This window comes from Podarcis gaigeae (assembly GCF_964106915.1).
Source record: "Podarcis gaigeae genome assembly, chromosome: Z".
Taxonomy (NCBI): Eukaryota; Metazoa; Chordata; class Lepidosauria; order Squamata; family Lacertidae; genus Podarcis; species Podarcis gaigeae.
In genome coordinates this window covers 45,787,097-45,812,956 of record NC_139691.1, presented here as the reverse complement: position 1 = coordinate 45,812,956, position 25,860 = coordinate 45,787,097, and the positions used below count along the sequence as shown (strand labels likewise).

Below are 25,860 nucleotides of genomic sequence, written 5' to 3'. Positions count from 1 at the left end.
AATGGAAGCCAGTTGTTCTTTCCTTCCAATTGAAATTTTCACTTCTAGAGTCACCAAGAAACCAACATGGATTCATCGATACTTAAAACTGAGCACAATTCTCCAAAAACCTCTTGGGCCCCACTGAAATCCACAGAGGCACTCAAGTCTCTGTGGTTTTTGGAGGACTGTACCAACTGCAGGTTTGATTAACTCCAAAAGAAGCTTATGCTAGAGCTGGGGCAAATACTTTTTTGGGGAATGAGCTGGGATTCACCTCTCCATCTGTGAAACTTGTGATGGCTATGGGGCTCCAAATGGGTTCTGACAATCTGCTCCACCTTAGCTTAGTGGTACAGGATTTGCCTTGTGTGCAGAAGGGCCCGAGTTCAATCCCCATCATCTCCAGGTGGGGCTGGGAGAGAACCCAATCCTGGAGAGCCACTGCCTGTGTTAGATGGACCAATGGTCCGACTCAATATAAGCTAGATACCTGTGTTCCTTGCAAGCCCAGAAATATCAGACTCTGCATCTGTTGAGACACACAAGGCTCTACACACCACTTTGCACACTGGCACATTAAGTGCACTTAATGTAACAGAAAAAGCAATAGAAGTGGTGTTTGCCATAAAACCTGTGTGAGTGAACCCAACTGGAATAGAAGCCACACATCCCCCAATCCCAAAGGTCTCCAAGGCTTGGGCAAAAACGGAGCTAACTATCCTCAAAAAGCAGCCTTCCTGTATAACCAGCTGCTGAATAACTATCACCATACCAAGGTTCTTTCTAAAAGGATTAACGTACAAAGGCCACGGATATCCTAAACACATTAACTACAATCTTGTGGCTCAGGATGTTGACATAGTCAAGACAGAATGAATGAAGGCAAAATGAGTTGGGCTTATTCACATTTTTAAGGGGGGGGGAGGACAAACAGAAGGACCTTCTGCATATAGAACAGATCCCACTTCCACTGGCTGCAGCTCATCTGCTGATTGCACAAAAAACTGGAAGGGTTTGGATAATTTGCAGTTGCCTGCTTGAACAATGACTCTCATGGAAAAGTTGACTAAATGCTAAAAAAGCACTGAACGGACAGCAAATGGAAAATGATTCTGCAGAAATACGGCATGCCTTTGCAGTAGGGGTAAGCAACCTAAGGCCCATTAGGTTGTTTAACCAGCCCACAAGCTGCCCCTGACCGAGCCGCCTGCTTGGAGAGTTCCCACACACTGCACCAGAAACTGTATCTGCACAGACAGTGGAAATCACAAGCGTGCACAATCTGGCCCATGGAGGGATCTCCGCTGGAGTGAACCAGCCCAGGCAAGGTAAATCTTGCCAACCCCTGCTTTATAGCATGTGATCAGAAACGGACTCAGGTGTGCAGTCTCCGGGAATGATGTCAGGGTATATTAGGCTAACTTCTGCACCTTATTCTCATGAGAGATGAGGATTTTCCCCTCCCCCTTTTATTGTATGGGGGCTTCTCATGTTGTTATACTGGAAAAATCAAATGAAAGCATTTACAAAGTAAAATCATAACAACAATTGCATGCAAATTCTGTCCATCCCTTCATCTGCGTACTTCAGTTTTGACAACAAAGGTTTCAGGGAACTGGGGATGTCTCATAGTTTTTATGGCCAGGGTTGGGGGTATCTGGCAACTCCCCTGGCTTTCATGGCTCCAGGAAACAGAGAAGTAGCCACAGGTTGAGGGACCTGTGGAAAAGGGCAACAAAGACCCAGAAGTGTGCAGAAGTCGAGAAGCAAACCAGGCTCTTCTGGCTTCTGGGCCTTTTTGCAGAAAAAAGATCCATGCATCTCCAAACACATTCTAAACCTCAAACAAGATGGCCACAAAGCTTTTACTGAATGAAAAGCTTTCAATGCTCTGGCCTGTGCTAGATATTAGGTTAAAAGGAGAAGAGGGGAACACCCCTCCCTCCCGCTTCTGGTTATCTTGCTTTTAATAAAAACATATCCACTAAAAAAGAAGAAGAAAATCCAAAACTCCCAAATGGCACCCGAAACCCGTATGGCAGGCATTGTACCTGGCGATGTTTGGCAAGGAGGGTTGCCAGCCCCGGTGGCTGAGATTACAAGAATGACATTTTAATTGATTTCAGGGATCACTTGGTTAATCCATGCCTTCCCAGGCCCTAATTCTCGAGAACAGGATACCTGTCACAATACATTAGATTCGTCTGAGAAGGTTCTTAAAAGGAGAGGTCTGACTGACGGTCTGGTCGGCACTGAACTGGCTGCAATCCTAGGGCGCCCTCTTTTCTGCAAAGGGTGAGGCAAACAGAGTATAAAGCACGTGAAAATGCAACAGATGATCTGGGCAAAGTGAGGTTAACAAGGCAACGCAACTGAGCTCTGGAAGCTAAAATGGAAACGAGAAACGTTATAAGGAAAGGGTAGGGTGGTGGGGTGGGGTGGGGGTGGAGAGACAGCACACAACTTACTGTGAGAAAAGCAGACCAGTTTGTGAAGAAGAGGAAAATCTCCTTCCCAGATATCAACTGAGAAGCATGTGGTTCGTTTTCACAATTCCACCCCACGCAGCAAACGAAGAAAGCAAGCTCCACCCTATTCGCTTTCTGCTCCATTCAGAGTGCTTACATGCCTTCAACGACTGCCTGCTATCCCCCACCTGCGAGGCCTCACTGATTCTGAGTTTCATCTTCTTAAGGACCTGCCTAGTAAATTAACCAGGATTCTCTGTGTACTAGCCTCATGGGGCCCTTCATGGATAGGAGGGAATGGCAGGGTGCAACACTGGCCCCCATTGTCACCCAGAGGTATGAAGCCTCTGGACTGGCCAGGCCTTGTAAAATGTATAGGCCACCAGCCACCTATAGAATCATGGAGTTGGAAGGGACCCTGACAGCCATCTAGTTCAACCCCCTGCAATCCAATTTGAAACCAGCTTTGTAAATGTGCTGGAAGTTTTATTGCTGCAGTCTTGCAGCTGCCCGTTCCAGCTCAACAAAAAGGTTCATGTCTATATACTGCACTTTGTTCCTGTCTTAAGTGTATTTCGAAAAGGTGCCTAAGCATCATTAATGCAAGCACTAGCCTAAGCTTAGGGAAAAAGCTGTTCCACTGCACAGGGGCCACCACAGAAAAGGCCCTCCCTCTAGCGACTGCTGGCTATATTCCCATAGCCTTCGGCATGACAAGGCAGGCCCCACCAAGTAATTGTAATGGTGGAGAGCTTTATTTATTTATTTATTTGCCCAGGAGGCCAGGTATTCATCTTCCACACCCTGGCTGGGTAACTTTGTCAGGTGGGTGGGACACCCAACTGTCAAAGGGGTGGGGGAGATGTTGCTCAAGCAGGTTTGAACTCCCTGTGTGTTACCTGATGGGCAGGGAGTTCACCCCTGCTTTGTGCAGGGCTTGGCTGAGCCAGCCAGTTCCCAGCAGGCATTCACTAGCTCACCTGAAATGAAAAGGGTTCAAATCCCTGCATCAGCAGACATGCAGGAAGTTTTCTCCTGCTTTATGAAGCCACGTCTTTACCAGCCCAACATCTGACACAAGTGTGGTTTAGGGGGAATCTGCCTCATGGGCCAAATGGGGAGGCCTGCTGACCCCAGACTAGGCCATGGGCTGAAGGTCCCCCCACACCTGATGAACAGCAATGATACCTGAAGTGGTGCAAAAACAAATTAAGACATTATAGGTCAGTACCAACACCTGGCCCAGTAGCTTATCTACAATCCGTGTTAATTCCTTTAAGAGTGATAGGCTGCCCCAGTAAGTAGCTTAGCGGCTGAATTTTCCATTATCTTGCAGCTTCCTGACCAGCCTTTCACAAAACTGAGTAATAATAACAACAATAATTTTATTATTTATACCCCACCCATTTGGGTGGCTACCAACAGAACACTAAAAACAGAATAAAACTTCAGACATTAAAAACTTCCCTAAACAGGGCTGCCTTCAGATGTCTTCTGAAAGTCGAGATAGTTGCTTATTTCCTAGACACTTGATGGGAGGGTGTTCCACAGGGTGGGTGTCACTACCGAGAAGGCCTCCTGCCTGGTTTCCTGTATGGAACTATGTTATGGAGCTATGGGTGGCATTTTAATAGCATATATACATTTATTTTTGCTAGGATTTTGAATACTGCGCAATCCTGCCCTGCAATCATCAGATGAAGGGCAGTCTAATAGCACTAAAGTAAATGGGGGATTAGGGGAAGGGTTGTACCTCTTGTGGGGGAGCATGTCATGCTGCTTCCCGGGTAGTTCATCCCCACTCTGCTCAATTTTACCCTTGGACTGCCATCTGTCCAGATTTTAATTTGCTCTGAACTCATTTTAAGATGTATTTTTAATAACTGATTGCCTGTTTTTATGTTCTTTGTATACTGTCTTAGTTTCATGATGTTAGCCGCCCTGAGCCCGGCTCTGGCTGGGGTGGGCAGGGTACAAATAATAATGTATTATTATTAGGGGTTCCTAGAAGTTGTCAACACCCTGAGAATGGCTTCGACCAGCCAGCAAATCCAGGTGAGGGCAGCTGATGGCTTCCAAACCCTCAGTGAGATAGGGACTAACTCATCAATCTGGAAGGAAAACTCTTGATCCTAAACCTCTGCTGCCTTGTGGGATAACTCTGGGAGAAGAAAAGGCTAAGGAGTAAACCCTACACAAATCCAGAGTGGAGGCCCTAAGATGGTTGGATGGCACCTTGTACACCTCCTTCTGGCAACTTCTGCAGCCAAGCTGGTGCCAAATGTCTTTCTCTGCTTTTTCCTGGACCACATCAGGGAGGCTGAGGGAGGTGGGGCTTGTTGCTTGGGCAGCCCAGGGCCTCAATGTACACTGCCCATAGGTCACTCTGGTGATGCTAGTGCAGCAGAAACAACATGGGAGGCAGCAGTTATGAGTTACTGGCAGGCGCTGTACTTCTTCAGTGGTTTGATTTCACACCCACCCACACCCCGGAGGTGCGCCCCACTGTCTTTCGAGACAGATCCATGCCAACAACAAACTAATGCAATTTTTTTTTAAAAAAAAGTGTTTCCCCACCTTCAGTCTCAAATGGTACCTTTACATTATCTTCCTCCCTGGAGCTCCACCACTGCATCCCATTGAAAGGACTGCCTGGCAGCTGACCTGGGTGAGCTGACTCCACCAAAGAGGGAGCGTGGAGGCAGGGAGGAGAAAACACTGGACAGGCAGGGGTGATGGTCCTATCTGTGGTATTTGCTTTAGTTTTTGTATTTCCTCCAAGGAGCTCAAGGTGACGCACTTGGCTCTGTTATCTCCATGCTATCCTCAACCCACCAACCCTGCAATGTAAAATCGTAGAAATGTGGAGTTGGAAGGGACCTTGAGGTATCATCTAGTCCAACTTCATGCAATGCAGGAATATGCAGCTGGCACACACAGGGATCGAACCTGCAAACTTGACATTGTCACTACTATTGTCAGCAACTACTAGGCTGACAGGTGGTGACTTTATGTGTAAAGTGCCTTGAGTCCCGTTGGGGTGGAAATAAATTGATAATGATGAGGAAGTTGATGATACTGGTTACTGGCCCAAGGTCATCCAGGGAGATTCCTGGCGGGAGTGGGGATTTGAATGCAAGTCTAATACCCAACCCATTACACCACCACTGGCTCTTCCATGGATGGTTCAACCACACCAGGTGCTCAACCCTGGCAGCTGCAATCTCCAAGCAGTCAGCTTCAGAGCCTTGTCAGGCACAAAGACAGCTGGGCTATTGGGGAGGGGGGGAGATTGGGATGCCTTTGGGGAAGGGGAGAGATGGAATGACAGGAGGAAGCAATGCACAGTGAAAAGCAGAAATGCAAGGAGATGCATCTTCAAAAGGAAAAGGCAAGACACACATATTATCAAGGAGGTTATATGCGTAGAGAGAAAGGAAAGCAGCTAAGTGGCTCAAGGGCTTCCAATTATTAGAGAAGAAAGATCACCTTATTCATTCAGAGAAGCTGTGATTGCTGGAAGTTTGAGAGAGCACGAAGATAGTAGACGTTCCCGAGGAAGGAAGGCGCCTCGTTACCTGGTTCAGAAGGGCATAAAAGAAAAAAGGGGGAGATTTCAAAGAGGCAGGGAGGTAGGTGGGGGCAGAAAGGAATGCGGGTGGGGGCAGAAAGGCGGGGGGGGGGGAGCAAGAGAGAGAGAAATTACAAATGAAGTTTCCACTCAAATGCCTCCTCAACATGGGGGAAGGCGCTGTTAATAAAAACCAGGGAGCACAGAATATGTTGCGATAGAGAAGCACTGAAGAGTTAGAGACAAGAGAGCAGCAGTTTTTAAACAGGAAGACTTGGGGAACAAAAGCACAGCGACTGAAGCTGATTTGTTCTGAAATAGGCCAGAGGAAGGAGGGGAGGCTTTTAAAAAAATCAGTTTATCCAGAGCAGGCAAAAAAAGGGGAGGGCAGGGAACATTTATCTGTATCGCATTTTTAAAAATTGTGTATGTAATCTTTTACACTCAGGAATCAGCCCTGCTGGCTCCAGCAGAACGCCCATCTCGTTTCCAGGCATATTGTTTCCAAAGGTGACCAGTCAAATACTTTTGGATTGTTTCCGTTTCCTGAACGGGGGTGGAGGGAGGGCTAATACAATTATTGGTGGGGTGTGTGTGTGTGTGTGTGTGTGTGTGTGTGTGATATATAGATAGCTATATAGATATATATATATAGATATAGATATATATGCGTGCACCTGAATGTGGGTGCTTCCTTGGGGCTGCATTTAACTCTTGGTGCCATTGGCCAGAGCATGGTCCGAAGGCACATGGTATCATCGCCTCGTCTGATGGATCTGGGACATGTCAGTGTCAGGGTGGGTGTTCACTAGGGAACCACATATCCTCTGCCTTGGTTGGGTTCCATGACAGACAAGAAGGTGGAATGTAAACATGACAAAAAATATTATTATTTTTCAATATAAAATAAAGGACCACTCCACCTCCAAGATTTTGTCTAACCCTTAAGAGTTTCAGTGTAAAAAGAAATGCAGGATAGCTAGCAAACTTTGTCATAAGGTAACCTATTACCATCCAGATGTTGGACTCTATCTCCCATCAACCACAGCCATGGTGGTCGGTGATGGGAACTACAGCCTAGCAACACCTAGAACAGTGTTTCTCACACTTGGGGGCCCCCAGCTGTTGTTGGACTACAACTGCTATCATCCCTGACTACTGGTCCTGCTAGCTAGAGATGATGGGATTTGTAGTCCAAAAACAGCTGGAGACCCAAGTTTGAGAAGTACTGGCCTGGAGGGTGCCACTTTGAGTACGCCTCTCATATGGAAGGTGCTGCCACAAAGGAAGTAACATTGTTTTGTCTACAGTCATGTCAATTTCATTGGGTGACTCTGTCTCTTTTCTGAGGGCAGGAGAAGGTGTATCAAACTTCACTTGCTCTCAATTCTCCCAATTTTTATAAAACTCTGCCATGTTCCTAGAACATGGGGAGAGGAAGCTGATACGCTGAGGTGTTACTGAATTCAACTGCTGTCAGACGCAGTCAACATGGCCAGCCAGTCAAGGATGATGAGAGCTACTATAGCTCACCAACATCTGCAGGGCCACAGATTTCATATCTTTGCTTTAGCCTTTCAGGCGGGAAAATGCTCTACCACCTCTGTTCCCACTCACTTGGGTTGCATTTTCACACACCTTTGTATTTTGTTTTTCTTAGATTGGCCAACCAAAGCAGTTGAATACATCACACAATACTATACTGTGATACCAGTTGTCTCTTTTTCCCCCTGATAAATCTTTCACAAGAAAACCTTCTCATTTGCCAGAACCGATAGTTTCTCTTGGGCAGACTGGATAAAAATTTGAGGATCAAAGGAAAAAATCCTTTTCTCATTTTACAGCTAGAATAAAACAGCCACATATAATATTTATTCAAGCTGTAAAATGAGAAAGGGATTTTGTCCTTTGAACTGAAAAAACTCCTTTCTCCTTCCATAAGTGCCTCAGACTCCATACAGGGTTATATACAGCTGCATATAATTTTAGGAAGTCTGCTCCTGGAGGCACCATCATTGAATTTTGTTCCAATGAACAGTCATCTCATTAAGTTCACAGGAAATCTTGGTTTGCAGAAGTTGGCTGTGCACAGCACTGATTGGCTGGAACCTGGAACATTGTGAACACCCCCTTTCTTCCCAGAGCAGTTTTGCAAGTCTTCTCCCCGCTCAACTGTGCTCTGTATAAAAAATAAATTGAAGGAACTGACTGTAATAAAAAGAACTACAGTACAGTAGAACACAGATTTTAAGAGGGAAGTGAACTGTCTTGTCTCTCTTGGACTCCACACCAAGAGAGAACTTAAGCACACAACACAGCCACTTGTGCTATTTGTTCATCCCAGTTTAATGTTGGGAACCCTAACTTGGTGCCTGGGGGCACCACGGATCCTAGCCAATACCCGCTATCCCACCTACCCACTCCTCTCTCCCTCTCTTTTCAAAGAGTATTTTCATTTTGAGGAAAGGGTGTTTGGTTGGGCTTAGGGATGAATACGCCAATTGCAGTTTCTCTGAGTTTCACATACTCCCAGTCATATTTTCAGTTCTCCTCACTTGTCTTCATGAAAATTCATCAATATTACAGTGTCACTTGCAATATTGCAACCCTGATAGACAAATGCTTGCAATTTTGCCTTAAACACATATTTTGCAAAGCAATTGCCCCTAATATACAGCATTTCACATGCACAACTTACGTTATGCATTTTTAAAATACATTACTTGACTGGGTAACTGCATTGCAAAATTCAGAGGACTGCAAATTTCAAAGGATGACGGAGTTTTGGTTATTCTTTCAGAAAGTGCAAAATAGGTAGGGACGCATATAAACCCAAACTGAGCTGAACTTCTTCCCCATCCCTAGTTGGGGTTGTGCTGAACCAAAGGTGAACCACTCCAGAAGCTTTGCTAATGCCATCTTGGTAGTCAAGATAACCCCACAATTAACTGGTAGTTGCTGTAGCAAGGAGCTCCTTTGGGCTGGTGGATCAGAAAGGGTGATGCTGGCTTTTTTGTTTGTGTGTGTTTCAGTGTTTTGCCCTTTTCATGAAGGGGACAGATCTGAGGTTTTCTTTTGTGAACATTTTGATGCCCACAACGGATTGCAGTCGTACCTTGGTTCTTGAATGGAATCCGTTCTGGAAGTTTGAAAACCAAAGCACAACTTCCGATTGCCTGCAAGAGCTTCCTGCACCCAATTGGAAGCCGCAGAAGCTGCATCAGACATTCGGCTTCCAAAAAGGTTTGCAAACTGGAACACTCACTTCCGAGTTTACGGCGTTTGGAAGCCAAAGCGTTCGAATCGCAGGGCGTTTGAGAACCAAGATATGACTGTATCTTGCCTTTGGGGGGAAAGTTTTTAATCTGACCTCCAAAATCACTAAACAAACTATTCCTCCCAATTCAGCCAGGGCTGGTGGGAGTCAGGAATATCTGGAGGGTCACAGGTCCCCACCCCAGCTCTACAGGGTGCAGGGATGTTGCTGTGCAACAACTTTGCAGTCCTATTTGGCCATTCACCCTTACAGGGTTTGCAACTGCCTGCTCATCAACCCCACCACTTCTGGTGCAGTGCTCTTGCCTGGTCCTGCCTCCTTCCATGGGCTGGATGGTGTGGTTTGAAGCAGGGAGCAGCAGTGCCGGAGCATGCCACTGGAGAACAGCCAAGAAGGACACAATGCCCTGTGTCCCTCACAAAAAACCCTCTGCCTGGAGAGGCAACTATGTGGAAAGGTTGCCCACTTTCCACATAGACTTAGAACCCTGATGCAATTTCCACATCTTTTAAACCCTTTAGGAAACTGTCAGGGGACCTGCCTACTACTGTTTGCCCCTAAACGGGCGGTTAATGTAACTTGAAAGAGGGAAATGTTGGTGCTCCCACCATCTGCCAATTAGAAAACGCAGCAGGATTAGTGGATTCAAATGTGTCAAGGGCAAGAACAACAACAAAAACATACTGTGGTGTGTTCAAAGCACCTCACATCACACTGATGTGTTTACCAATCACCCCAAAAACATACGGGTGGGGAGCTGAGCCAAAGTCTGTCCTGTGAAATTGCAGTCTGAACTGGAAACCTTTGCTCAGTTTTAGCCACTGCCCTCTGCTGGCAAAGCTACCTTGCATAGTACTCCTTCGACTGACAGCTGCCCATTAAAAGCGTCTACAGCCTCCACAATTTATTTTGGGGTACTTTAATAATAATGCTGTTGTGCCTCTTTTATACTTTAGCAAAGACAACTCTTTGACATGTTAATTGTGTATAAAGTTTACTGTAAAACCGCATGAAAGTACAATCTAACATAATGCACACGGCAACATTTTTCAACACACTGTATAAAAAAAAAAAAACAACGGAAAATATTTCTGAAGGCATCACTTAGAACTCACCAAATCCTTGTTAAAACAATGCCAACTCCAGCATTTTTTAAAAAGAAAAGTAAGAAAAGGGAGACGTGCAATTCACGAAATGGTTTATGGGCTAGAACCACATGAAACAAATATTATATGGGAGTTCTGATGCAGATGTAATACTGCTGGTCTCTCAACTAAGAAACTGGCTACCTGTTCCCTGCCCAGCTGCAATCCCAGTTTACCATCTGCACTGGCACTTACAGTGCTTAGCATTATCCAGGATTCCCTCCCAAGCTGGTTGACCAGCATTAATCCAGGTTTAAGGCTAGAAAGGCAGGGAGGGGCTACTTATGCTCAAGGAGGAAGTACAGAGCTTATGAGCTCACAGATCACACACTTCCTCACCCATGGCTAGGATTTCCAGGGAGGTACATTTGCAGCAGGCGACTGTTGCCATGGCCTCACTGACACAAAGGATGATTCAGCTGGCAGGCCCAATCTGTCATGGATGGTGGCTGCTGGGGGTGAGTGGGTCAAAGTCACAGCTTCTGAGCAGCAGACACTTAGCAGTGTTTTTGAAAAACTGAGAACTAAGTACTATTCAACTAGCCCAAGTGAGGGACTTAAGATGGCTGGGGTTTAGTGCTTGTTAAGCATCACAGAGGAAAACCAAGCTCCCTTCCTGCTGGTCCCAACAGGTATGCTATGGGATTTATGGTTCCAGCACAAATGGCTCCTTGCAGTATCAGATTCAGACAGGTACGCAATTCAGCCCTCATCAGACATAAAGGGACATAAAGAAATTGGACATCTCCTCAACTCTTAAAAAACAAAAACAAAACACCACCTTCTACAACTGCTGAAAGAGATGCAGGAAGCCCTAAGCAGAGGTCCAGCTGAAAACCTCAAAATATGGAGTCTGGGTCTGATTTGGAGTTTGGGGGGGAACGTTCTTTCTGGAAACCCCTGCTTGCGTTCTCGCTCGTCTTGGTCCAGCCTCTATGAGTTCAGGTCTAGACAGGCTAGATGGATGAAGCTGTTGTCTGCTACGCAATGCCAGCTGCCCTTCCATATCCCAGAGATATCCTCTTTGCTGATCTCGACAAAGAGCCATTGGCCGTCTATGAGGCACTGCTAGGTAATCTGGGCAGAGCTTTCCAAATGTTCCAAACAGCCTGCCTGCCAAAGAGATTGCTTAGAAGAGGGGGATCCACTCTTCGGGTTCAGAAGTGTCAGGCTTCTTCCGTTCGCTCCTTACCTGGTGGCGTTTTCTCTTCATGCTTCTAAAGAGTTGGAAAAGGATCTCGGGGAGAAGGGCAAGTAAGATCAGGCAAAATATTGCCAACCAGACTGAGACAGAAGTCAGCAGCTGGGCAAAGACATGATACATTCTTTGTTGCTTCAAGAAAGGCCTGGCCGGAACAACAAAGAAGGAGGGAGAAAGAAAGAAAGAAAGAAAGAAAGAAAGGCACACATTAGATTTATTTAAAAAACAAACAAAAAAAAACCACCCCTCAACCAAATAGGCTCATTCTTTTATTTATCCCAAAGCATCAAGATTTATGATATATCAATCTTGGGGTACCTCAGGTTAAGTACTTAATTCGTTCTGGAGGTCTGTTCTTAACCTGAAACTGTTCTTAGCCTGAAGCATCACTTAAGCTAATGGGGCCTCCTGCTGCTGCTGTGCTGCCGGAGCATGATTTCTGTTCTCATCCTGAAGCAAAGTTCTTAACCCGAGGTACTATTTCTGGGCTAGCAGAGTCTGTAACCTGAAGCGTATGTAACCTGAAGCATATGTAACCCGAGGTACCACTGTAATATGAATGTGAAAACTTATTACAAGCAACAGAAAGTAGCATGGAGTGCTCCAGTTCATGATGCCAGCCGGCCATCCCCTCTCCCAGGCTATTCCATTACATTCTCCCTCCTAGCCATCTGGTTTTCCATGCCCCTCCTAAACAGTCCCTCAGTATTCCCAATGCCCATTGGGCCTTCACTGAGCCATTGCAACACACACCCCATCTTGTTCTCTCAAATATGCCGATAGCCCCTTCATTGAACATGGATCATGCCATTTTGCCCACACAAATCTTTTGCTATTTTGTTTTCGATGTCTTACGTTCCAGTGGCTGTTTGTAGGCTCTGGTGCCAATATTTGTGATTCTAACAAGGACTGTCATTCTGCTGTTATTTTAGTGGTCTGGGATTGTAAGTAGACGGGTGAGTCTTTAAAAAACTATGCATGCACATGCAAGGACTGGCACTTGGGAGACCTGAGGCCCCTATTATAATATAGGATTACCATATTTCTCTGTGTATTAGACTATATTTCCTCCTATTTTTTCAAGTTTAAAATTGGGGGGTTCACTTGTACATAGTGCATATGGGGGACTGGCGATTGGTTTCTGTCGCGAGCAGATTGTCAGCAGCGATTGGGTGGGTGATTGGTGGCTGTGGTCATGACTGTGGTCGATTGGCATCCGCTGTGGAAATTGGGCGGGCGATCAGTGGTTGCTGGCAGCAAGCCTGCAGACAACTGGTGGCTTTGGCGACATGAGCGATTTTTCAGCATCGGTCAGGCGGGTGAGTGATTTTTGGCAATCCCTGCCCAAACCACAACTCTGGGCAACCCCCGTCCCCGAAAAAGCTTAACAATTCTGGGCAATCTCCCCCCATTTTCTTTATTTGGAGTCCCCAAAAATAGAGGTCGTGTTATACACGGGAGCGTGTTATACATGGAAAAATATGGTAATGCATTTTATACTCCAGCCCCATCTGTGCACATAGAATCACAGACCAGAGTTGGAAGGAATCACAGGGGGCATCTAGTCCAACCCCCTGAAGTGAAGGACTCTTTTTGCCCAACATGGAGCTCAAACCTACAACCCTGAGATTTGGAGTCTTGTGCTCTACCAACTGAGCTATCCCTATGAAGCTAACTTACACTGAGTTGGGCCACTGGTTCACCAAGACCTGTGCTGTCCACTCTTGTTTAGCCACAGCTATGCAAGATTTCAGGAAAGGGTCATTCCCCAGCACCTGTTATCTGACCCTTTCAACTGGAGATGCCAGGGGTTGAATCCGAGGCCTTCTGCATGCAAAGCATGTGCTCTACCACAAAGGCACAGACTCTTCCCTTTGGATCTCAGGGCCACACCCTACACACAGAATTTATTGCCACAGCAGTCTTGTGCTGTAGGTGGACTCATTTGCTAGCAAGGTCAGCTAGTGAATTTCATGGCCAAGTGAGAGTCTGAGCATAGGTCTTCTCACTACCTCGTCCTGAGGAAGGATCATAGCTCAGTGGTAGGAGAGCACATGTTTTGCATCCAGTAGGTTCCAGGAGGCATTTCCAGGTGGGGTGTAAAAGAGAGGCCCCTGCCTGAGAAGGCTGCTGCTAGCCATTGTTGACAATGCTGAGCTACATGGACCAATGCCCTTAGTTAGCAGAAGGCAACTTTCTATGTTCCCATGTCCCTACAAAGTTTTAAAACATATTTTTAGTAGCAGTGAATACCCCCCCACACCAATCTCATTATGTTAAAGAAGGAGGCACCTCATATTTATTAAGGTATTTGTTCTCACCTAATTCCCCCCCCCCCACTAAACATTTGGTATTATTATTATTATTAGAATTTATATACCGCCCTATATCTGGGGGTCTCAGGGAGTAAAATGAAGATATAAAACCACAAAATACATAATAAGAATAAAAACAAAAATCCAACAACCACCCCCAAATATGCAAATACACTACACTTAAATCTGGGGTGCAATCGGTGCAGATTACGCTGGAGCACAATAATATAAATTGAAAATAAAATACTTACCAAATGATTCCTCCCCAGAAGAATGAGAAAAACACATAGAAGACCAAAGAACCCCAAATGACAAAGTGGGTCACCCACGTCCAGAACCGAGTGTCTAATGCCAGCTGCAGTATTTGAAAAAGAGAAAGAGATAAAAGAGAACGGGGAGCTTTAGATACAATATGTTGTAGGGCATAATTATCATTAATTACTACAGCAGTTGGAGCAATAGGAAGAAAATCACTGCCAGTAACATCAATACATCAAGCTCAGTGTCAGGAGCTCCCCTGTACAACTAAATTGAGAGGTGGCTTTTTAAAAAATTCAAACGAGGACACTAACCTTTAGAGTGACGGTGAACACCAATACAGTAAAAATCATTGTTCCAAAACTCCAGTTCCCAGACATCTGAAAAACAGAGTTGGCTGAGATATTTGCCTGGTCCAGATTTTTGAAAGAGGGCAGGCGAGGAATTAAACAGATGATTACAATGAACTGAATAATTCATCCCTACCTCACAGGAGCAAGATACTGCAATAATCAATAGAACATTTTCCCCTAACCAAAAACACCAAAACAACAAAAAACAACAAAACCTTGCAGAGCACAACAAAATCAAACAAGTAACATTTATGGCTATCTACTGCAATTTGCTCAATGATTCTTTTTAAAAAAAGGAAAAAAAGAAAAGAAAACGCAACCATAGTGGTCTCCTGCTTTTTAAAAAACAAAACAACCACAGGTGTGAGGAAGCAAGGTTAGCATTCCTTTCCACAAAAGTTTATGTTGGCTGGTAAGGGGTCCAGATGAAAGAATGCTTTGCGGTTGTACGACAGAACTGGCACTGCAAGGAAGGTACAGTCTCTGCAGAGGATTGTGGGTAATGTTCTCGCACATGCACTCAGTCGAGGAGAAGGCAAATTAAAAAACAACAACTGATCTGTGTTTTTCGATCACGGGATGATGCAGCCTGCATCACCCCTGCCTTCATGGGGTGTGGAATTCAATATGGTGCTAAGTGAAGCTCCCCTACCACTCTCCAAAGCAGATTTAGGGGGTGCAGAGGGTACACTGAAGGTTGGGGTCCCACTGCGTGAGCGGTCTTTGCTCTGCTCACACAACAACTTAAGCTGAATCCCGTCCCTAGGATCCAATTCCCAAACCTCTGGTTCAGTGCTAAACAGGAGCCTGGTTCAACACCCACATGGACAAGCCTTTATGTGTGGACTGCTATCCCTCCTTTTTCACGCATCTCCTTCTTTCTTTTTTCGGCTCTACCCGCACTGAAGAAAAAGCAACAGGCTGTGTTTCAAAGTCAGAACAATGGCAACAAATGGGACAATTTGCTTACCAAATTCTGTCAAGATCTGAATGCATACATTAAAACAGAAAGTGACATGTAAAAAGTGTGTTTTTTTGTTTGTTTGTTTTTAAATTCTTTTGCATTTAATGACAAACAGCGAGAAAGTCAAGGTGCAGAAAGCCAGGGAATGTGATTGAATGGTCAACAAGAAGCAACTTTGCAAGAAGAAGAGGAGGAGGAGGAGGAGGAGGTGGTTGGACATGACATCCCGTCTTTCGCTCCCTTTAAGGAGTCTCAAAGTGGCTAACAATCTCCTTTCCCTTCCTCCCCCACAACAAACACTCTGTGAGGTGAGTGGGGCTGAGAGACTTCAGAGAAGCGTGACTAGCTCAAGGTCACCCAGCAGCTGCAGGTGGAAGAGCGGGGAAGTGAATCCAGTTCACCAGATTATAAGTCTACCGCTCTTAACCACTACACCAAGGATGAAGCAAAGTAGATCTACGTGGATCTCTCTTTTGGAAGCTGCCAACCACTGCTGCTTCCAAAAAAACACTGTACAACGGAGTTTATGGAACACTGCAAAATCTGAAAGGGGCTTTGATTCACTGGCAGTAAGAACAACCTTTGCACAGAGGCCACAAATAAACAGGTTTGATAGAAGAGATGCACCACTGCAATGGTCAAATACATAATTTGCAATTAACATTTACACAAAGTCACCTGAGGGCAAACGAAGACACACACAAGATTCCCCACAGGTTTTTGAAGTGACAATTGCAGCTGTTGGTTGGGGGAGGTGAACATTCAGATCAAGACATGGCGCATGGGGAGAGGTTTTGTAATCCTCCCCCCCTCCCCCAATGGCATTTCTCTCTATTAACTTGCACACACAAAAACAACAACAACAAAACGAGTACACTGCCCACTCCACTCATGGGGTGGCGGAAGTTAATTGAGAAAACAACACAAGGAGAAAGGTTAAAAAACCCTCCTGTGGACAACAGAGTACTAATCCTCAATCCCACCTCCCAGCTAAGAAAGAAAGAAAGAAAGAAAGAAAGAAAGAAAGAAAGAAAGAAAGAAAGAAAGAAATCACAATCACAATCACACAGTTTCAAAAGTGGTTTCCTGCATGACAGGGGCATGCTCTTTTAGATACACACATCTGATGATCCCGTGGGTGCATGGAATGAGTTGCACCATTCAGCAACTCCAGGCACAGCCTGATTTTTGGTTTAAAAGGCTTTGTTCCTCTTACCTTTCCGTTGTTCTCTATAGAAGAGTTCATGAAAAAGAAGTAAGTCCCAAAGAAAAACACACAGCCGTCAAAAAGACCCAGGAGGGTCCAGTATAAGAAAGGTTTCAACTGCAACATGGCGTTGTCGGAAACGTTCCTGCCAAGGAAAATGTAACAGAAAGAAAAGGCTTTAAAACTGTGTTCACGAAAAGCAAGAAGGGGTGTGTGTGTGTGTGTGTGTGTGTGTGTGTGTATGTACGCAATTGCCAGATGGTGTCCTGCAGGGCCTCAAAGCAGGCAGGAGACCAAAAAGTGACCTTGAAGATTACAACAGCAGCACAATCCCTACACAACCATGCAACCTCACAGGGTTGTTGTAAAGATACATTTTATTTGGGGAGGGGGAGAACCTTGAGCTCTGTAGAGGGAACATAGGATTAAAAAAAATACAATAAATAAAATCTATGAAATCCCCTTCCTGCGTTAGAAGTGGAAAAGAAAGCTGCATAAGACTAGCAGGTTATGAAAAGAAACAAGAAGAGTTAATTTGCAAAGACAGTAACAAGGTGACTGTATAACTTTCAGACACTTCTCTCCACAGGTTGTCATTCCGTTTCAGTACTTATTCTCTGCCCAGTCTGGGTTTTGCTCTTCTTTTGTTTGGCCCGACAGAATCATCTTTTAGCCAGCCACACGCTCCAAAAAGAAGTGAGGAAAATGTCCGAACTACTCTAGCTGTATTGCTCTGGTGGCTTAATTAATAATAATAATAATAATAATAATAATAATAATAATAATAATAATAATAATACCAAAACACAGATCTGATACCTGAAACTGCTTTCATGCTCTGTCCTTATCATTCCTATGAGGAACGTAAGACATGGGCTCCCTCTACTGGACTTGAAACACACTCTCTTTCCAAAAGAGAGTTCTTGAAAAGACTGAAAAGGGAATGCAAGGAATGCAGTGGGACAGCACCAGGATTTGGCCCAGGCAGCAGCCGACCATCAATGTCCGCCTTGTCTTCTCTGACAACTGCTCTCCACGATCTCACCAGAGGAAGGGTCTCTCCCATCGTCTCCTTTTAACTTTCACATACCTGCACACAGCTACTGCTGAGCCATGGCCTCTTGCTGCACAGCAGATGGCGTGCAAATATGGCTATTACAATAGCAAAGATGAGCTAACACAATTCGTCTTTCATATTTCTTTGTTATACAATAAATAGCAGACCAATTCTTGTAGGGATCAAGCTCCCCTCACTCCCCCCCTTTAAATACTGTTTCCTTCCCAATTCCAGCTGTTCTGCTACAACTACCCCAGCTCATCTTATTATATGATGATAATGTTGTTGTTTTGTTTCTACCTTGCTCATCTAGCTGGGTTGCCCTGGTCACTCTGGGCAGCCTCCAACCAAATACAGTGGTACCTCTGGTTGTGAACGGGATCCGTTCCGGAGGCCCTTCGCAACATGAAAAGAGCGCAACCCGCAGTGGCGCATCTGCGCATGCACAGATTGCAATTTGCTGCTTCTGCACATGACGTCATTTTGCGCTTCTGCGCATGCGCGAGTGGCGAAACCCGGAAGTAACCCTTTCTGGTACTTCCAGGTCACCGCGGGACGTAACCTGAAAGAACGTAACATGAAGCAACACAGCAACACAGTAAGACATCAAGCATTAAAAACTTCCAGATAAATGGCTGCTTTCAGATGTCTTCTAAAAGTTGTGTAGTTCTTGATCTCCTTGACATCTGAAGGGAGGGTGTTCCACAGGGAGGGCACCACTACCATGAAGGGTGATATGGGCCTTGGGATATATGAAATTGGAATGGTATGGTATGAAGTCAAGCACGTTTGGGCACCACTGAATTGGGCACGTGGTTAAGTACCTCCCTCTGAAAGAATCAATGGGGTTTAAAAGTGCTTAGCTTTGACAGGGCCATGATCAGGAATGTTTTACTTCTGGAAACGTGCATGATGCAGAGAAAGGCGAAGCTACCTTCCCTCTCGTGTTGTTTTGATAACGCAGGGCCTATTGTAATAGCATGCTGGGCTAAAGCCCCTCCCACCTGCTACGGCAACGCCGTTTCACAGACAAAGCCAAACCAGGCAGAGCTGCACTAAGATTTAGAAAAGGCAATGTGCTTCAGGACAGACCGTAATGATGGCAGGGCTAACTATCCCACTGAGAAACCACAGGGAGCCCACTGCTGCAAGCCCCGCCTGGGATTCTGCTGTTGGACCATCCCGCCTGCCCAAGCAGCAGTGATAAACTGCCTAAGTAGCAGAGCAGAAAATGGGAGAGCTAAAAAAGGCAGCAGCCTGCAAAACCGCTTTGTATTCAGGGACACATTTTCAGCTGATGAATATTCAAAGCAAGGCCATCTTATTTTTTGCAATTAGCTTGTTTTCCTTACTCTGCTCATGCAATTACGATCGCCGGGCAAGCACAAGTGCTCAATAAGCTCCTATCAAGTTATAAATAGTGGCAGAGGGGGATGCTGAGGCGCTTGGCAGAGGAAGAAGTGGGGCAGGGGTGCCTAGCCCCATTCTGGAGCAGCTCTGCTTCCGTGCCCCCAACAACCCCCCGCCCAGCCTTTTGCTACATACACAAATCCTTTGGATGCAAACAAGGATGTTTACACCAGCATCAAGCACCCAATACTGATAACAACAGCTGGCTTGCTGGACCAGGGCCAGAGGAAGATTTTCATTTGCTGGAGCAGGTTAGCAGAGCACTCCACAGATGCGAGGCTAAGCATCTGTTGCTGTGCAGCTCAGGGAGAGGTGGAGAGACAGCAGCAGACAGGGGCTTTTCCAGGGACCAGCTTCCAGCAGCACCAATCCTCCCCGGTTTGTGTCAGTGGTGAAGACTGAGAAGCAACAGCCCACTGAAGGGAACCAGAAAGTATTAATTGCTGGAACTGGGAATCCTGGTAACGGCACAATCCTCGTTGCAGTCAGAACTTTCTGAAAGCACCCTGAGTCAGGACCACAAGCACTGGTCTAAAAAAAAATTCTTCACAATTCAGAAGTTCAGGAATCAGGCAAGATCTGCAAGGAAGCAGCTGTCCCAAGCTGCAAAGGTGCAACTTGCTGATTTTGTGAGAATGCCTGAATTGAAAACAAGTGCTCCACTGGGGTTCTCTGTTCTCCCCCTGGAGGTTGTTCGGAAGGAACCAGCATCCTTGCTTCCCCTTTCTGAAGCAGGTAGAAGTTGAGGCACATTGGGGAGAGCCTCCTCCCCACTGGCCATGCTTCCGCAAAATGAGCACCACCACCCCAGTTTCTTCCTGCTCGTGTCAGGATCTGCCAACCTGACCCCAACCCCGACAGAGCTCATGACACTGACCCCTGACGGGCACCCTGCCCACCTGTCAATCACTGGAGGTGACCATAATATCAAGTAACTAATTCTTCATTTATAGTGCTGCTTGAGCCAAAGCTGCACAGCAAGCAGAGACCCAAGCTGAGCAGAACTGACGTCAAGCCCTGCTTTCTTTAGTGGGAGGGAGGCTGAACTATGGAATTCTCCCCATGGGGGACTCAGCAGCCCAGCTGACTCCAGCAGGGCTTGCTGTCACTGCTGATAAAGAGTGGGATATAAATGCCATAAACAAAGAAAAGCAAATCAAAACATTGCACCTGGGAGTGGAGTTGACTGCCTAAGGCTATGGGCAGAGGGAAGGGAGTGCTGAATCTCTGTCCACAATCCAGCTCAACTTCTGTCACCAGCAGCCAAAGGCAGATAAAACAGAAAAAGCGCTGGTGGTTACTTACAGGTATAGTTTTGGGAAGGCCATCAGCGTGTCAATAGGGACGTGTTGCTCCAGCAGACTGTAGGCCACGATTGGCATAGATGTAAAGCAGATGTTGAACATGGTAAGGTAAGCAGCATCATAGAGAGGCTTAAAAAGACAAGGAAGGGAGAAGGGGAGTCAGGAGGAGAATGCAGCACCCTTGTTTGCTCCTGCCCTCTCCAAAATACTCATGGTGCTGCCCACTGCAGCAGCCTCCCCTACAGTTCAAGGCTTCCAGAGGCAACTGAACCTCAGGTTTAGCAAACTGCACTTGATCGTGGTGGGGAAAGCTTTTATGCAGTTTTGGGGCACACTTCCTGCTCGCTTTAGGCTGTCAACATGCCATTCTGGACTTCTGGTTTGCAAGAGATCACAGTCGTAATGCAATGTTACAGGTTCAAGAAGAGGGCTGAGTCCTACTCAGCCAGAAGGAACATGGGATGCAAAGGCAAATCCTGCACTTCGTAGAACTGTAAACTCAAGCATAACCTCACTCTGAACTTCTACACCAAACACAAAATTGTAACCACAAGCCAAAGAGGGAGAAAAGAGGAGAGTCAAAGGAAGCAAGCTTATGGAGAACAGCTGCATTCAGAGCGAGGGGGGGTTCAGCTCATTAGCAGAATTGGTTACGGCAAAACCAGTGCTTGAATGGAACACTCGAGAAACTGGACATTGTACTCATTCAATATATCCCAAAGTCTGGTTTCAAGGAACACCGGGTAGTTTATGAGCCTCTTGAGATTAGCCAGCAATTCTGCAAACGGGGGTTAGAAGTGGGTTTCGAGTACCACGGAAAACATCTTGAGGTGCAAAGGGCAGGAAACCAAACCGTTAGACAGCAGTTGCAGACGCTTGCTTGCTATGACGGTGACAGCTGCCAAACAGTTTCACTTTTGATTAATTTAAAAAGCTGCACACCCAGATGGTTTCAACGGCTTTTTTGCACAATGGAACTCCCCCCCCCCCCGCCCTGCCCCTGCCCCTTGCAAAGTCCTTTCTTTAAAAACCTCCAGCACAGAAGTGCTCCTGGCGAAGGTTGTTGGCTCGATTGGCAAGTGCCTATGTTTCTGCATTTTGCAAGGGGTGCAATAAGAAATAAAAGCAGGAGTTGAAGAAGGGTAGAGGGTGGTCCAAAGCTGACTGGTTTACAGAGCAGAACAAGAGAAGACGCACAAGGGAGCCAGCCATCTTGCCACTGGACCTTATCCCAACTCCTGCCCTAGCATAGGTTGGAAGGTCACTCCGCCCTTCACAATATATATCTGCATCTATCTGGAAATCCAATTGGAGTAAAAGGTGCCTCCTGTGCTGTCTTTGCTGCAACTGAAACACCTAAGTGGTCCTCCAGGGCGCAGGTCTAGGCAGTGCGTATGGAACAGGTGGGAGCAAAGAGCATTTTTCTCTAGCAAGCACTGAAAGGAACAAAATAGCTTCATATAATTCGATAAAAACAAGCAGTCTGAGAATTCTGGTCACAGAAAAGGAGGTAGCACCATAATAAAAAATTAGCAGGCCTAGAACTTCAGCCCAAACTGTGAGTCGTGATTCGGCTGACAAAGTCATCACCGATAGCAGCAACCTACCTGTTGTGAAAAGCCACAGAAGAACTGGTACAAAAATTGTGGGAAAATGAAGCAAAGGTTCTAAAAATGAAACAGAAAAGCAAAAGCCATGTTACTTGGGAGACCTAAGCACTTTATTAATTTATTTTAATTTATACAGCAGAGAGCACTGGGGACCCACTACATAAGAAACAGCTATCCCCACAAAACCGTTCTTGCCCTTTTCAGATTTGCTGACAAAGCTCTGCTCCAAATCCTCACTTCAAAAGAGCAGCAACATGTTTTGCCCTCCCTCCCAGGAGGCGCAGGGTGGCATATATGTGGGTGATCCCATTTTATCCTTGGAGTGGGGAGGGAGACAGGCTTGTATGTAGGTTAGACTGAGAGTGCGCAGCTTGCCCCCAGCATCACAAAGCGAGCTGCTTCTTTTTTTGTGCCACCTGTTTTGTCTTCTATAGATCCTGAGGGTTATCTAGTCCAACCCCCTGGATCTCAGCAGTCTTTTAAAGGCTACAACTCAATAAAACAAATTTAAAAATCACAATCACAAACGTAAAACAACAAATTCAGAAGAGCCTTATTTATTTCAGGGAGGTGTGTGTGTGTGTGCGTGCGCTGCATCACATGCTTACTGCCCATTTTCCTATCCACGAATGCTCTACAGAAGAGTCATATATTTACAGTACGCTGGAAGACCAAGTGGCCAGCCTCTCTTGGAAGGGAATTCTGTCACAATGGTGCAGTGATTGAGATGGCCCTAGCCTGTGCACCCGCCATGGCAATACAAAGAGAGGTCTTCGTTGGCCAACCGCCAGCCCACTAACACACACCTCCTCTCTCGGCATGCATACCAACAACCATGGTAAGACAGGACATAGGAAGCAGTCTTCTACCAAGTCAAACTGTTTGCAAGCCTAGCCCAATACTGTCCACTCTGCGTGGCAGTAGCTCTCAAGAGTTTCAAGCAGGGACCTTTCTCATCACCTGCTAGCTCACAGTTTAAACTGGGGGGGGGGATTGAATTGTGGGCTTCCAGTGTGCGAAACACTTGCTCCATCGCTCAGCTATGGGACTGCAAAGCCAGGAGTGGCTGAAGGACAGAAGAGGCCAGGAAGAACTGACATATCCGTAAGCCAGGATGGGTGCCGTAGGCCACTCATCTAGGATCAGGGCTTCGGAATTTCCACCTCCCCTGAAGCCCACCAGCAGTTCATCTTGGGATTAACCAATGATTGGGAAGTGACTAAATGCACCCTCCAAGCAGATGAAGCCCATTACCTTGTAGAAGAAATACTGTACAAGGTGTGAGATTCTCACGTAGTACAAATGCCCATGAGCCAACAGCAATTTTTTCAAGTCTTTAAACTTTGGGATGGCGTAGTCACTGTTCCGGGCTGCTTGGCGGCCCTCTTTACCTTTGATACCTGGAAGCAGAGATGGAAGAATTGGCGGGTGAGGAGATCCCTGGCCAATACGTCCTGTATAAAAACCCCAGTTGCTCTGCCTCCCCCCCCCCCATACGTACGCTTCTATTATGCTCCCCCCATTCTTAGATTTCTCCCCCACTCACCCTGCAAGACAAGAATACTCCATATAGTTGCCCAATGCTATGCACTTGAAGATATGCCTCACCTATGCCCACATGAGCTTCCAAGATCATGCTGACGTCGTTGGCCCCATCTCCCACCGCCAGGGTTATTGGGCTGCCCTTCGAACACTTAACCATCCGAACAATCTAAATGGGCAAAAGAGAAGCAATAAAGGCAGACCGAGAAGGAAAAAGGAGTAAAGTCTATGAATCTCTCTTGTGTTGCTCATGAGCATTACATTTAGTGTAGCGCAAAGGGGGGGGTGGATTTGGACTTGAGACCAATAGGAAAAGATGCCACAACCCAAAAAAAAGGTCCTGCTGCGCTGCAAGTCAGTTGCCTGGTGAGAATTTACTTCCACAACTCCTGTTTGTTATCCAGGTGAGGCAATTTATTACCAATCGTCGTCATACTTATAACCCTTTTACTGTTAATATTTATTACCTGCCCGTCGCTGTCATCACCTTTGTCACCTTTTGATTTGGTTTATTAGATGCCACTTTTCATTCAAATGAATCCCAAAGCGGCTTGCAACCAATAAATAACAAGAGCAAGACAGAACGTCATATCATGCCCTTCAACAGCAAGTCAGAGATGCATTTCAGCAATCTGAAATTCAGTAGTGAAAGCAGTTTTGAAAAAACTGCAAACAGGTGGGTCCTAAAACACAACACTCCTCTCAGTGCCAAAGGCCGGGGTAAAGAGGTGTGTAAACATAGCAGTTAAAACGCACTGGTTCTCTTGTTGGTCAAAGGCCCTGCATCACACACACACACCTGCGCTTTCTGCAAGGGAGCCATCCGACAACATAAGACTGCTGTACACTTCAGGCAGATCTGGAGGAAGATGCTTTTGTAGTGGCCGGAACGTGAATCTTGGGAAGGGTTCAGTATCAGGGCCAGGGTGGCACCGTCGATAACCAGTCCATACTCGTGACTTAGTGTCCAGCTTCTAAAACAGAAGACAACAAGCCTTGCAATAATTATATACACCTCTCCTGACACAGATCCTGGAAGAAGATAAGGGCAGCAGATGCTCTGGCACAAGGCACCACAAAACAGACAGCTAAATAATCAGAAAGCCAGAATTAACAGAAGCTAAAACAGGAAGCTGTGTGCATTTGGTTACATTATCTGTTTTCACTACTGCATACATAATGGAACAAAAGGATGTGGACTTTTGCTTTTTGCTGTGGCCATAACTGCCTCTTGTCTATACTGAGTGGCAGGGGCTCCCTCCAGGGTTTCAGGCTGGTTCCCCCACCCCCTTATCTGGAGATGGCAGGGATCAAACATGGGACCTTTCAAATGCAAATGTGATGCTCTAGCTCTGAGTTGTAACCCTTCAACTAAACTACTCTGGGGACAGTTGTTAAGCTGCTGTTGCTCAAATGGCTCCTAGTTTTTTTACTGGGTATCTGGTAGCTGGAAGAGTTTTGGAAAAAGAACTGCCATGGACTCTAGCCTTTGTGCTGAGCCTGTTTAATTATTCAGAATTTGAAAGTGTACCTCGTCTTCCCTACTGCAATCCTCTGCAGTCACATTCCTGCTAACTCACCCTTTGCTTCCCACTGCCCCCCCTCATGTCCTCTATCACCCACCCCTTAGCAGAACGCTCTGGTGTTAAAGACAGTTGGAAGAAACCAGCCAGATCAACTAAATATTTGCATGATTTATTTCTGTATGCATGTCCTAGGGGGCTTGGAGAAGATTCGGAGTATACATATGAGCTCAGGTTGAAAGGAGCATCCTGGTACAATATCCAGGGAATGAAAGGTCAAGGGACATGGGATCAAGCCTGCTTGCCCTGGTATGATCTCCCAATTTCCATCTGCAGGAAACTTGCCAACAGCGATTGTTGGAGTTCGTTGCAAGTTGTGGGGTGAGGGAAATCAGGAAGGAACCAATACAGGGAAAAGAACATCATAAGACAAGCCTGATGGATCAAGGCCAGTGGCCCATCCAGTCTAGCATCCATTTCTCACAGCAGTCAGCCAGGTAGGTGCCTCCGCACCTGTGATTCCCATCAACTGGTATTCAGAGACATATCGCTTCCAACAGAGGAGGGATAACAGAGGCATGGTGGCCAGCCTTGAGGTACACAGAAGTTAACTTTATTTCAAAGTCTGGGCACTCTTTAAAAGAAACTTAATCCGTAGTCACCAGCAAATAGT

At 46.0% G+C, this 25,860-nt stretch overlaps 1 protein-coding gene across 14 annotated transcripts in view; it reads right to left on the bottom strand.

Annotated features, from left to right (window-relative positions):
- The window catches only part of ATP11C (ATPase phospholipid transporting 11C (ATP11C blood group)), a 103,406-nt gene that overhangs the window by 6,560 nt on the left and 70,986 nt on the right, over positions 1-25,860 (bottom strand). For 4 of the 14 annotated variants that reach the window (XM_083722725.1, XM_083722720.1, XM_083722724.1 and 1 more), the window contains exons 20-28: positions 24,464-24,638; positions 23,731-23,833; positions 23,377-23,522; positions 22,120-22,179; positions 20,514-20,641; positions 16,751-16,886; positions 14,532-14,597; positions 14,211-14,314; positions 11,636-11,789 (exon numbers count right to left, since the gene is read on the bottom strand). In XM_083722725.1, the coding sequence (XP_083578851.1) occupies positions 11,636-11,789; positions 14,211-14,314; positions 14,532-14,597; positions 16,751-16,886; positions 20,514-20,641; positions 22,120-22,179; positions 23,377-23,522; positions 23,731-23,833; positions 24,464-24,638 (1,072 nt within the window). Of the gene's footprint in view, positions 1-2,163; positions 2,369-5,939; positions 6,029-10,278; positions 11,790-14,210; positions 14,315-14,531; positions 14,598-16,750; positions 16,887-20,513; positions 20,642-22,119; positions 22,180-23,376; positions 23,523-23,730; positions 23,834-24,463; positions 24,639-25,860 lie in introns of those variants that run through there. The other 10 variants (XM_083722721.1, XM_083722727.1, XM_083722726.1 and 7 more) reach the window with 5 other exon arrangements.